The sequence below is a fragment of the Triticum aestivum genome, chromosome 5B (assembly GCF_018294505.1).
Source record: "Triticum aestivum cultivar Chinese Spring chromosome 5B, IWGSC CS RefSeq v2.1, whole genome shotgun sequence".
In the NCBI taxonomy this organism is placed as follows: Eukaryota; Viridiplantae; Streptophyta; class Magnoliopsida; order Poales; family Poaceae; genus Triticum; species Triticum aestivum.
Window position 1 is genome coordinate 303,018,078 of NC_057807.1, and position 12,998 is coordinate 303,031,075.

Consider the following 12,998-nt stretch of genomic DNA (forward strand, 5'->3'; position numbering starts at 1 on the left):
GCACCTGTTTTTTAACGCTAACCACGTGAACAAGCGGCAACGAAGAGGTGCCCGTGAACTCCAAATGAACTCGGCCTCCGGCGCAACCTGAAGACCCGAGAACCTCGCCGCATACGCCGACCTTGCTGAGAACTGGCCGTTGCTCTCCCAACTCCACCGCACCGTGTCATCAACTCCATCTACGAGATGCACCTCCTCCAAACTGGCCCACAACCCCAAGAACTGCAACAGCGCCTCTGCCGAGAGCTCCGGGCCAATGCTCGTCACTCACCTGTTGTTGTCGAGCGCATCCAAGAGCGTCAAAAACCTTCTCGCCCTCCGAGGACTTCTGTCATAAATCAATGGCGCGAGATCCCGTAAGCGGGAGCCATCCAACCACTTATCTTCCCAGAACAAGGTGGATTTTCCATCACCCACAGTCATAACTGCCGTTGCTTGCACCAAAGCCTCCGACTCCACCAGAACGCTGATTTGAAACTCTGCCCATGGTCTTCCTTTATCAAACTTCTGCAGCCACGACCATCTTGCTTGAAGAGCCTTATTGAGCCACGCCAAGTTCACCAATCCTAGGCCACCTGCCCACTTGGGCTTGCACACCATTTCCCATGAAACTGAGCAGTTGCCTCCGCATGCCTCCTTCTTACCACACCACAAGAAACCCCGACAAATCTTCGAAAGCACAGAAATTGTCTTTGCAGGCAAGTCCAACGCCAGCATGGAGTGCACGGGGATCACACACATCACCGAATGGATGAGGAGCATGTGGCTACTCTTTGGGAGTAGGGAGGCCTTCCACAAAGGTAGCGCATCCCCAACCTTGTCCACCAGATCCTGGAGCTGCGCCGCCGTTGGCTTCCTAAGGGTTAAAGGGAGGCCGAGGTATCTGCACAGAAACGTACCAGCAGAGCAGCCCAAGATGCTCACCACCAAATCCCTCTCTTTCGTCGAGCATCTAATCGGAATAGCCGAGCTTTTGCTCCAGTTCACCACCAAACCCGAGGCCTGACCAAAAAGCCTGAGAATAGCATCACACGTCCTTGTTTCCAATTCATTGGGCTTGAGAAAGGTGACCACGTCGTCAGCAAACATGGAAACTCACTGTTTTAGCCCCGAACGCGCCAACGACGCCAGGAGCCCCCTTTCTGTTGCAAACTTGAAAAGCGCCCGCAATGGCTCCATGCACAAAATGAAGAGTATAGGTGAAAGGGGGTCTCCTTGCCCGAAGCCTTGGCATGGAAAGATCGGCCTACCAGGCATACCATTAACCGTGATCCTTGTGGAGGAGGTTGCCAACAGTCCACACATCCACGAAATCCATTTGGCTCTGAATCCCAATCTCTGCAACACTTGAAGAAGAAAAGGCCACCGGATTGTATCGAAGGCTTTCGTGATGTCCAGCTTAAGCAGGATTGATGGGCGCTTCAACGCATGCAATCTCCTAGATGTGCATCGCACCAACATAAAATTGTCATGCAGCGACCGACCATGCACAAATGCACTCTGGTGGTGCCCCACCATCCTCGGCAGGTCCACTGCAAGCCTGGATGCCAAAATTTTGTCGAAGATCTTCACTGGTCCACTTATAAGGCTCACCGGTCTAAAATCTTTCACATCCACCACTCCCTGGATCTTGGGTAGGAGGGAAACTAGCACCTTGTTAATAGACGCCAACCCTCTCATGTCACCCGCATGGAACTGCCGCAGGGCCTTCATAAAATCCTGCTTGATGATGTGCCAGCAGGAAACAAAGAAACGGCCAGTGAAACCGTCCGGGCCAGGTGCCTTGTCCAACAGCATTTCTTTAATAATCCTCTCGGCCTCCTCCTCCTCAAACGGGGCCTTGAGGTGCGCAAGGTCCATACAAGGGAGATCCAGCAAGTCCAAGTTGATCGAGGTCAGCCGCTGAGCCGAGACACCGAACAAGGCATCGTAGTAGTCATCCACTACCTTCGCTATGCTCTCCTGCCCAGTGTAAAGAACCTCCTCGTGGCTCAAAGAAGTGATCACATTCTTCTTTTGCCTATATCTTGCCTGCCGCTGGAAGAAAGCCGTGTTTTCCTCCCCCTCTTTAAGCTGCCAAATCCGTGAACACTGCCTCGCAATGGATCTCTCAAGCGAACAAAGTCCAAGTAGCTTCCTCTTCAGTAACTTCCTCAAGCCATGCTCGATATCCGCCAGCTGGCGCGAGTCTGCAGCCTTGTCCGGCCGACCAATAATCTCCATTGCCAAGGCAATTTGAAGCTTAACATTTCCAATCCACTTGTCACTCCACCTTTGCAAAGCCATGGCCGTCGCATGAAGTTTGTTATCTAGGGACAAGAAGGGGTTTCCTTCCGACGGCACTGCATGCCATGCCTCCTGAACGACATCCAGAAAGCCCTCGGCCTTCGGCCAGAAGCTTTCAAACTTAAAGCGCTTGCCCACGTGAAAATCCGCGTCCAAATCCACAAAGAGGGGGGAATGATCCGAGATTGCCGTGCCAAGAGCCGTCAACAAGTTCCGCGGAAAAATGTCCTCCCAGGTGTTGGTAACGAAAATGTGATCAATTTTCTCTAGTGTGGCGTTTCTCCTTTCGTTTGACCACGTGTACCTCCTACCGTTCAAGTATAACTCTTTAAGTCCAGGGCATTCAGCAATGACCGGAACCTAGCCATCATTCTCCTATTGATCATTGAATTATTCTTGTCTTCTAGGTTAACCAAAAGATTGAAGTCCCCCACGACTGCCCACGGGCCAGCGTGTAGGTCACGCACCTCTCTCAGTTCTTGCAAGAACTCCACCTTTTCCGCATCCCCCTGAGGTCCATACACACCCGTCAAACACCACATGACCTCGCCCTTCTTGAAGAACGCCGTAATTGTGTTCTCCGTGACATGCCTATTGGAGGCCAACACCACCATTTTATCCCACGCGAGTAGGATGCCCCCACGTGTGCCTACAGCCAGCACATAATAAAACTCCTCAAATTTATTACCCAAGCATTGGTTTACAAGCTCACTCGACATGATCTCCATCTTTGTCTCCTGGAGGCAAACAACGCTAGCCCTAGACGCCTCCATGACCTGAAAAACCGCGCTACGCCGTGCTATGGAGTTAAGTCCACGCACGTTCCACACCAAAATTTTCGGAGGTTGTGCAGCCATTACAAAACCCACCATGACCACCCCGGTGCATCACGGCACTACGGCTCAACCATCACACCGTCCTCATCTCCCACTAACGACAACGCTTCTGAATCCCAACCGGACAAGGACAAAATTGCCTTCATGTGACTCTCCACCAGTGGCTTGTCAAACAAGTCCACGTAGGCTTGAAGAGCCTCATCCGAGATCACATCTCCCTCATGCGCAAGGCACAATTTCCTGATGAGTACCGCCTGCTGCCTGGAAGCCTTCACGTGCGCCCACCCTTGGCCAGCCTGACACTTCGACGCAGGGAGGAAATAGGTACATGATTCTGCCTTGGCTTCCTTTTCTTTTGAGGTGGGTTCCTGCTCACCGGTTGCGCCAGCAGGGCGATAGATCCTGCCTGAGCTCCGCGCATATCCTGGCCACCTGATCCCGGGGCGACGTGGAGGCCGGACGCGCTTCCACCCCTGCCGCATCCGCCAGCGGCGTGCCAGCCTGCTCGGAAAGACTCACCACAAACCAGCCCTCCCCAAAATCCTGCGTGCATGGGTACATCCCATCCGCATGCAACTCGGGCCCACTTCTCGCCGAATCTCTAGCCCCAGATCCCACCAATCCCGAACTGGCAGAATCGATCCGATCCGCCTCGGTCCTCATGCGAATCCCGCCACCAACCAGTTCGTTTGTCGCATCCACCTCCTGCATGGATAGGGCCCACTGCCCGAACCTGAGCACCCGCGACGCCCCAGGCGTGGACAGTGATTCCTGCTCCTCCACGGGCTGCGCCGCTCCGACCCCGGGCCCACCGCAACCATCAGCGCTCGGAGAGCCAATGGTAGCCAGGCGATCCGGCTGCGACAATTCCAGACCGGCCCCGCCATTGCTGCCTTGCCGCGTAGAGTCACACTCCACCCGAGGCCCAACCACCTCCCTGTTTGGCCCCACCACACTTTCCATCGAGCTCGGTTCCCAGCAACCAATCCGGGCTCCCCCATCGCTAGCTTCCAACGAACCGATTGAACCCTCCGAGCCGACCACCTCTGTCTCACCTGGTCCCATGATCGCATAGGCCGAGTCATCCACCCGCGTACCCAAATCGCCACTTTGCCTTGATCATCCAGGAGACCAGTTTGAACTTCTCTTTGACGTCCTTCGATTGGCGCCGATCCCGCCGACGAGGCTGCCGCTGATGAGCCACAAGGCGGAGCCGAACGCCGCTCCTGAACCCCACCCACAGGAGGGCCACGGCCTCGCTGAGCCCCCGCAGATCCCGGGCCATCCCGATCACGCCCCTCCGACGGCGGTGAAGGCGGCGGCGGCGCATCCACCTGTGCCCCCAACCAAACAGCACCATCCTCCTGAACAATGGAGATCGGGTACCACAGCGCATCCGGTGCATCGACCACTCCCAGAGCCCGAGCGCCCCTCCTGTCCGGCTCTTCCACAACGAGGATGCACCGGGATGGGATCCTCGCCGGCTCATCAGTGCGCAGCCACACTCGAAACCCCGACATGTCATTCCTCGCCTCCGTAGACGCCGCCACCTTGACCACAATGCCCAGGCCATGGAGCAGAGTATCAGCCGTTCTCCTGGTCCAGGCGTTCGCCGACACGCCCCGCAACGCCAGCGGCACGAGGAAAGGCATGGTGATCGCCGTCGCCCCAACCCTGCGCGACCACGGACTGAGCATGAGGTCGAACTGCGGTGTGCCCGCCCTGCCTCGCCTGACCATCCCGTTCCTGATTTCCACCGAGCGACAGAGGACCAGAAAATCCTCAGGAACGAACGCCCTGATCGACATGTCCAAAGGCGCCAGCTCGAACTCCTCGACGATGGCGGCCGCCACCGCCGCCAGATCCGCCAGCCGCCTCGAACCGACCACCGAGACCACCACCGCTCGAGACAGCTCATCCTACATGGCCCGAATATTCGGACCAGTCTCCATGAAACAGCAGTCAACCTGCTCCTCCACCAAGGCTTGCGAAGCACCCGAAGACACGCCATGCGCACCGGCCGGCGCAAAGGGCACATAGAAGCCCGGCCCCGCCACACTGGCCACCGACTCGGCTCCCGACCGGACCAATTGGCTCCACGAGACCCCGACCCGCACCGCACCCGGAGGGGGCGGACCTGGCGGAGGAGAAGGAGGCGGCAGACGCGAGGGCCCCGCCGCCACCATGGCCGGCGGAACCGGCGCGGACGGCGCCCCAACCGGCGAGGAGGGCGGCAACCGAGGCCGAAGCACCGTCGGCGGCCTAGGCCGATCCTCCGGAGACGAACTGCGCGAACGAGGCCGATGGCGCGGCAAAGCGCGGTTCTTTGAGATGTGCCCCACCTCCCCGCAACACACACACACATGGCCGACATGTGCCTCTCATCGCCGCAGTTGTAGCAGCAGCCGATGAGCATCTCTGGAATGCGCCCACGCGGCGGCCTGGAGGAGGGAAGGACGTCAGGCCACCTGCCAGGAAGGGACCGCCGGATCTGGCGCGGCGGCGACCGCCGGCGCGGCGCCAGGCCACCCCGGCCTCCACGGGTCTGCCACTCCGGCTGCGACGTCCCCATGGGGCGAGACGGCGCGCCCTGCACGATTGGCCCGTGTGCCGTGCCCACGACGTCGGGAACCACCAGAAGCGACCGCAACACCGGCCTAGGGCATGGAGAGGGGGAAGGGGGAGACGGCATGTCGGACGACGCCGCAGACAGCGAGACCCTCTCAGCCATGCTTGGACGCCGGCTCCGGAGTGGAGACGGCGGGGAGAGGTGGCCGCCGGGGCCGGAGTAGCCGCCGACGCGAAGGGAGAGCGAGAGCGAGAGGGAGAGAGGGAGCGTGAACCTATATCGGGCTATGTTCTGTTCTCGCCATCTGTACATAATTTGACAGTGCCTACACTGTGAAAATGGACATATTTCACTTTTTAAAAAAATTCAGCATAAAATGGACTGAATCCAATTACTTTTCACAATTTGACCTGTTTGCACAATAGGCTGGGACAATGGCGTGCTATCTAGCATGGCGCCCCATGAAAATCCATCTCTGCACCTGAGCTCATCTGCACCCTCGCTGGCGAAAAAAATCGAAACAAACACTAGAAAATTTCAAAAAAAAAATCCAATTTTGTTTATGCGGTAGACAATTTGATGCCTGAGGTCCGCTCTAATTTTCAAATCATTTGAACATTTGAGGAGCTCTCAACAAAAAGGACAAATTGGGGGTATGTGAAAATGTTTACTGTTTATGTACTGTTTTGGCCTGATTTGTCTTTTTTGCTGAGAGCTGTTCAGATGTCCAAATGACTTGAAATTTAAAGCAGGCCTCACGCAAATCAAATTGTCTATCGTCCAAAAAAAATCAGAATTTTTTATTTTTATTTGAATTGTTTACGAATTTTTTCTAACCGGGTGCAGATGAGCTGGACACCAAAACGCGCTACTCGGCCCCTCGTCCTATATAACTCGTAACTTTTTTTGACATGAAAACTTAGCATAGTTAGAGCACAGGCAATGTTAATAAACAAGCCTGTTAGGCCAAGACGGTTAGAACAAAGCTATCAATATCAAAAATAAATTAGTCATCTAGCATTCGTTCTAGGAATACTTCCGTTCGAGTCACTAAGAAATTCTGATATTCGGTGTCAGCCATTGAAACGTGACGAATTCAGTGTGTGCCACTATCAAATGAGAAGCAACTGGCTACATACCCCTACGTGCGGTCTCCGTCAGTTATCATGTCAAATACAGCAAAGGGGAGACACGTTTGACTTTAGCTTCCACTGTGATATCATATAATTTGCACTCAATGAACATGGGTACTCTCAGCATAATAGCATATCCCTAATTTTCGTCCACCTCGCGTGGCATATCATATACTTCCTCCGATTCTATAATGTAGTGCCTATAGATTTTTGCAAAAGTCAAACATTGCAAAGTTTGACCATATTTATAGAGAAAAGTAGGTACATCTAGAAAGCCAAATGCACATCATTGAATACATCATGAGTTATATTTTCAGAATGTACATGTTTGGTATTGTAGATGTAGACAGTTTTCTCTATACACTTGGTCAAAGTTGGCAAAGTTTGACTTTCATAAAAAACTATAGGCACTACATTGTGGAATGGGTGGAGTATCAAAGAGAAGCTTTGCAGCACTACATACAATGTTACATTTGAATACATGCGAATACACTGCATCTGAGCAGGATGTATAATACCACTTGCTTGTTCATACGAACACAGGAAAGTTATATATATACCAGTAAAAGTGAGACTGTAACCACTCCTAGGGCTTATTCACTTGGATTTGTTTCGAAATCGTTGGCCTTTCTTGCCACCTGAGTTGTTACTTCCACCCCAAGCACTGCCCCAGAAAAACAGTGACATCCAGAACAGAACTGCAAAGAATATCCGTAACATATCCTGTAATCTTGACAACCTCTCTTGCCAATCTGCCCAAAAGAAAAAACAAGATCAATTACATGCAGCCATGTCACAAGCATGCAACCATTATGTAGGACTTAAAATTTTGAGGGAGAAACTGCCATACACAAGAAAACCATGTGCTAAAATGTAGAGAACTGATGGATCCTCACTTCATAAGAACATATGTACAAAAACCATTCCATTGCTCTGCTGGCTGAAGGCTCAAACAATATTAACTCTTAACGTTGACCTTGACAATCCAGATTGAGTGTTCCAGTCCAGAGCCCCCAGATGCAATAAGTATTGATGAACTTCAGTAACCAAGTAAGGTAATTAATTTCTGATTGGATGTATCTGCTTCTCAAAATAACCTATTGCTGACATGCTTCGAAGAAAACCTGCGGATCTTGTTGATGAAAGACACTCTGGGTGTTCTCAAAACACCACGGACTCCAGCTTAAAGACTAAGGAAGAGAGACACTATGTGAAGATGCAGTGGGCATTGTTCTTCTACGCGTATGGTATATACCATTGAATGTTGCAAGCTCTAGGCAATTTGAGACTGCAACTGAAACCTCTTGTCAATGAGGTTCAGGGTACAAGCCCTAGGCCAATGAACTACAAATGTTTGCAAAGTGTATTGTTAGACTTTGTGCTTCATGATCCGGCTGTGAGGTTAGACCATGTTTGAGTTTGTGTGTCACCTAGTAAAGTCTTTGTATTTATTCAATAGTAATTGACGCAAGCTATTTAGATCCACACAAAGAAAAGGAACCGGTTAGAACACCAAACATTGAATGACTTGGTGTGAGTAGGTTTGAAAAGAGGTGCGAGAAGATGGGCGGCAAAAGCTATGACCCTTTGGTCATTGAGGATTTTGATTGGGACTATACATGGGTTGACCCAAGAATTCCACCACATCGAGGTGCTTCAGGGTGTCCTGAGGACATTATGGCTATGTTTGGTTTTAGCCCAAGTTTGCTCTACAAGCCAAATATTTGGCCAAGCTTTTGCTTTGCCATGAGTTGGCCAACATTGGCAAGAAGAATGAACTAGAGTTGGCTAAGAGACATTAACTTGACAACAAATTAGCAACCTATGTGTGCGTTGCACCATTGCCAACATCATATGGAGCTCTCTTCTTCAGTGGGCCAATCTTCAGGCTGTCGCACCCACCATGGACCAGGAGCTCATTCCATGGTGGACTGCTGTGAGGGACGTCTACCACGGCATAGACAGGAAGAGACTGGACTGCCTGTGTGTCTAGGTGGTTTGGGCTATCTGGCGTGAAAGGAATGTTCGCCAATAAAATCACGCCAATTCTGCAGGTCGTCCATCAGCTTAAGGCTGATGCTGGTGTTCAGGAAGCTTTAGGTCCCCTAAGAATACCATTTTACCCTTCAAAGCAGGGCACTCAGTTTTTTAAGGTAGTAATGGAAGAGTTGGTTGGAGTATGGATGAAGCTTATCCATTGGATTGACATAGATAGACACTCCATGATCATTGAGGGTACCGTAGAAGAACTCCTAGGTTACAAGTCATCTTATCTTAACTAAACAAACTAGTATATTTTTCGTTTGAACCAAGATGAATCCCATTGAACATGAATTCGCACCCACGGGAAAGTAATGCCTCAAATATGGAAACATTTAGCGAGCCAACCTGTGGTTGGATGGTTAGGAGGACAGTGATATCCCCAGCCCACCATTCAAGTCCTAGACTTGACATTGGTGCTCACATTTTCCTGGATTTATTTCAGGCCTTCCTGCGATGTACGTTCAATGGGAGGAGACATCCCGTTGACAACGAAGGCATCTGTTGTGACTTCGTAAAATTTTAGATGATATGTCGGCTCAGTCTCTCGGAGGTGCTCACAGGGATAGGGTGTGCGTGCGTGCGTTCATAGGGTTGAGTCTATGTGAGCGGCTTCGATTGTACTGTGTTCAAGAAAAATATGGAAACAATTATGCAACAATCTATTTTTTGGTAAGATACGGTCAGGCTCCGCCCCTCATTCGGCCACGGGTATTATCTTGGCGGAAATTTGTAAGGTGCTTTTTCCAATCCCCCAAAATGCCAATTTAAGTTCGTGAGAGACGGCTTTCAAGAGCTCCCGAAATGACCAGCAACAATGAACTGAAAATCAATCCTCTAGAGCCTCTAACCCCTAACTACAACTGATTGGAGAGTAGCATAAAAACTACAGTAAGCAAACGGAGAGGTGCAAGGCAGTGGCGCTACCTTGAGGAGATGGGGGCGGTGGCTCGGAGGAGGGCGGCAAGGGTCCGGCAGCGCTTCGGCAGCGGAGGCTGAGCCAAGAACTGCAGCCACGGCCCAAGGCGGAAGTAGAAACCGCGCCTGCTGCTGCTGCTGGTGGATTGAAGCGGAGGCGGGAAGGACAGACTGGTGGGAGGGCGGAGGAGGTGTAGGTGGAGGTGGAGGGGGGGATAGGTAGGAGACGAGGGGAGCTCGTCGTCGCCATCGGTGAGAGGTGGTAGGTTGCTAGGTTAGGGTGGGAGGCAGGGAAACGTACCTGGGCACTAGGTCTTGTGTGGTGCGCCCGGTGTTCCCCATTCCGGCTGTATGCATACTAGAAAGTTCCTAAAAACGTTATCCAAAATAATTAAGAACTTTGTTTTAAGTCAAACATTTTTAAGTTTAACTATTTTTATAGAAAATTAGTATAAATGTCCGTGCGTTGCAACAGATGTAGAAACTCGTAAAATCTGATTCATGTGTTATTACGCACCATAGTTTATATTCAATTCTGATAAACATCTATACTAAGTTTACATTGATTGCTGATTTTCGGAGTATGAAGTTTGGATGTTAAAAAGGCATCTTAGTGTTCTTCGTCTGACAGAAGAGTAGTGGTTCATGAAATAGTTTGATTTTTTTTTTTTGCTTTTAGAAAAAACATGATTTTTTTTAAAGTGAACTTTTTATTAAAATTGGATTTTTTAAGGAGAACGTCATTTGAAATTTTTAATAAATTTCAAAAATATATTTTTTTGAAAATTTTGACCAGTCTTTAAAAAGTGTGAACATATGTAAAACTATTTTAAAAAATTAACTATCTTTACTATGTTGATTTTTTTAGATAGAGTTTGTTGTTTGGTTGGAAAGAGTTATTCTGTTTATGTTCATTATTTAGGCTTGGCCCACATAAGTCAATTCATGTACACACTTCACGTACAAAGAGAATATGCACTCTCTTTTTCTATATATAAAAAAGGCATACACAAGAGCTCATCTCCCTTCCCCGTCCCTCTTTCTCAAGCCCCCCTGCCCGAGACCAATTCTCTAGATTTCTTTCCTTAATTGCGATTACATTATTTGTTTGATTTTATTTTTTCATCATCATGTAACGATGCCATTAAATATTTATGTAGGACCTTGAGAAGAGCTGTCTAGAGGGGGGTGATTAGACACTTAGTACCAAAGTTGCAGCTTTTAACCATTTTTAAGTTTAAGTGGAGTTTAGGCACAAATTTAACATTCACAACATATAGCAAGCAAGCATGCAAAGAGTATATGAGCAGCGGAAAGTAAAGCATGCAACTTGCAAGAATGTAAAGGGAAGGGTTTTGAAGGATTCAAACGCAATTGGGGACACGGATGTTTTTGGCGTGGTTCCGATAGGTGGTGCTATCGTACATCCACGTTGAAGGAGACTTCAACCCACGAAGGGTAACGGTTGCGCGAGTCCACGGAGGGCTCCACCCAAGAAGGGTCCATGAAGAAGCAACCTTGTCTATCCCACCATGGCCGTCACCCACGAAGGACTTGCTTCACTAGCGGTAGATCTTCACGAAGTAGGCGATCTCCTTGCCCTTACAAACTCCTTGTTTCAACTCCACAATCTTGTCGGAGGCTCCCAAGTGACACCTAGCCAATCTAGGAGACACCACTCTCCAAGAAGTAACAAATGGTGCGTTGATGATGAACTCCTTGCTCTTGTGCTTCAAATGATAGTCTCCCCAACACTCAACTCTCTCTCATAGGATTTGGATCTGGTGGAAAGAAGATTTGAGTGGAAAGCAACTTGGGAAAGCTAGAGATCAAGATTCATATGGTAGGAATGGAATATCTTGGCCTCAACACATGAGTAGGTAGTTCTCTCTCAGAAATGGTAAGTTGGAAGTGTAGGTTTGTTCTGATGGCTCTCTCCACGAATGAAGAGGAGGTGGAGGGGTATATATAGCCTCCACACAAAATCTAACCGTTACACACAATTTACCAAACTCGATGGGACCGAATCAACAAACTCGGTCGGATCGATTTAGCAAATTTAGTGACATTAGGATTTTCGGTGGGACCGAAATGCAACTCGGTGGGACCGATATGGTTAGGGTTAGGGCATAACGTAATCTCGGTGAGACCGATTACACAAACTCGGTAAGACCAATTTTGGTAATTAGCTAACCAGAGAGTTGGTCAGGCAAACTCGGTGGGACTGATTACTCAAACTCGGTGGGACCGATTTTGGTAATAAGTTAACCATAGAGTTTGCATTGTAATCTTGGTAGTACCGATTACACAAACTCAGTGAGACCGATTTTGGTAATGGACATACACAGAGAGGTTGCAATCCCATCTCGGTGAGACCGAGATCCCTATCGGTAAGACCGATTTGCCTAGGGTTTATGGCAGTGGCTATGACATTTGAAATCGGTGGCGCCGGATAGGAAGAATCGGTGTGACCGATTTTGGCTTTGGGTTTAGGTCATATGTGGATGTGAGAAAGTAGTTGAGGGTTTTGGAGCATATCACTAAGCACATGAAGCAAGAGGCTCATTAAGCAACACCTCATCCCTCCTTGATAGTATTGGCTTTTCCTATAGACTCAATGTGATCTTGGATCACTGAAATATAAAATGAAGAGTCTTGAGCTTGAAGCTTCAGCTAATCCCTTGTCCTTAGCATCTTGAAGGAGTTCCACATCCTTTAGTCCATGCCACTCCAATGTTGAACTTGTCTGAAATATACTAGATAAAAGTGTTAGTCCAACAAAAGATATGTTGACATAAATTACCAAAACCACCTAGGGAGCACTTGTGCTTTCAATCTCCCCCTTTTTGGTAATTGATGACAACATACATCAAAGCTTTAGATAAGGATATAAAGAATAGCAAGTAAAGCTTTGGAAAGACATGTAACAAGCATAGGCTCCCCCTACATGTATGCAATCATGTGAATATGAAATATAGAAGCATGTGAGAGCATAACCATGATAGAGCAGGCAATGTGTTACATGTATCTTGGCCATATGCATCAGAGCAAAGAATATTAAAGAAAATACCTTCATGCTCATGAGTCCTTCTTGCAAACAGTATGTACATTAGCAAGAATTCCTCATACACATGATTGTGATGCATATACTTACCTTGTAGCCTTGAGTTGGCTTAGGATGGAATGAACCTGCACAAACAAGGTTATATAACACAG

At 49.2% G+C, this 12,998-nt stretch overlaps 1 protein-coding gene across 1 annotated transcript; it reads right to left on the reverse strand.

Moving 5' to 3' along the window:
- Nucleotides 1-7,247: 7,247 nt before the first annotated feature.
- LOC123111525 (uncharacterized) lies at nt 7,248-10,109 on the reverse strand. Its single transcript, XM_044532329.1, has 2 exons — nt 9,792-10,109; nt 7,248-7,576 (listed from the first exon to the last, which is right to left on the reverse strand). The coding sequence occupies exons 1-2, from the start codon at nt 10,030-10,032 to the stop codon at nt 7,422-7,424; spliced, it is 396 nt and encodes a 131-aa protein (XP_044388264.1). The 5' UTR covers nt 10,033-10,109; the 3' UTR covers nt 7,248-7,421.
- Between the last annotated feature and the right edge of the window lie 2,889 nt (nt 10,110-12,998).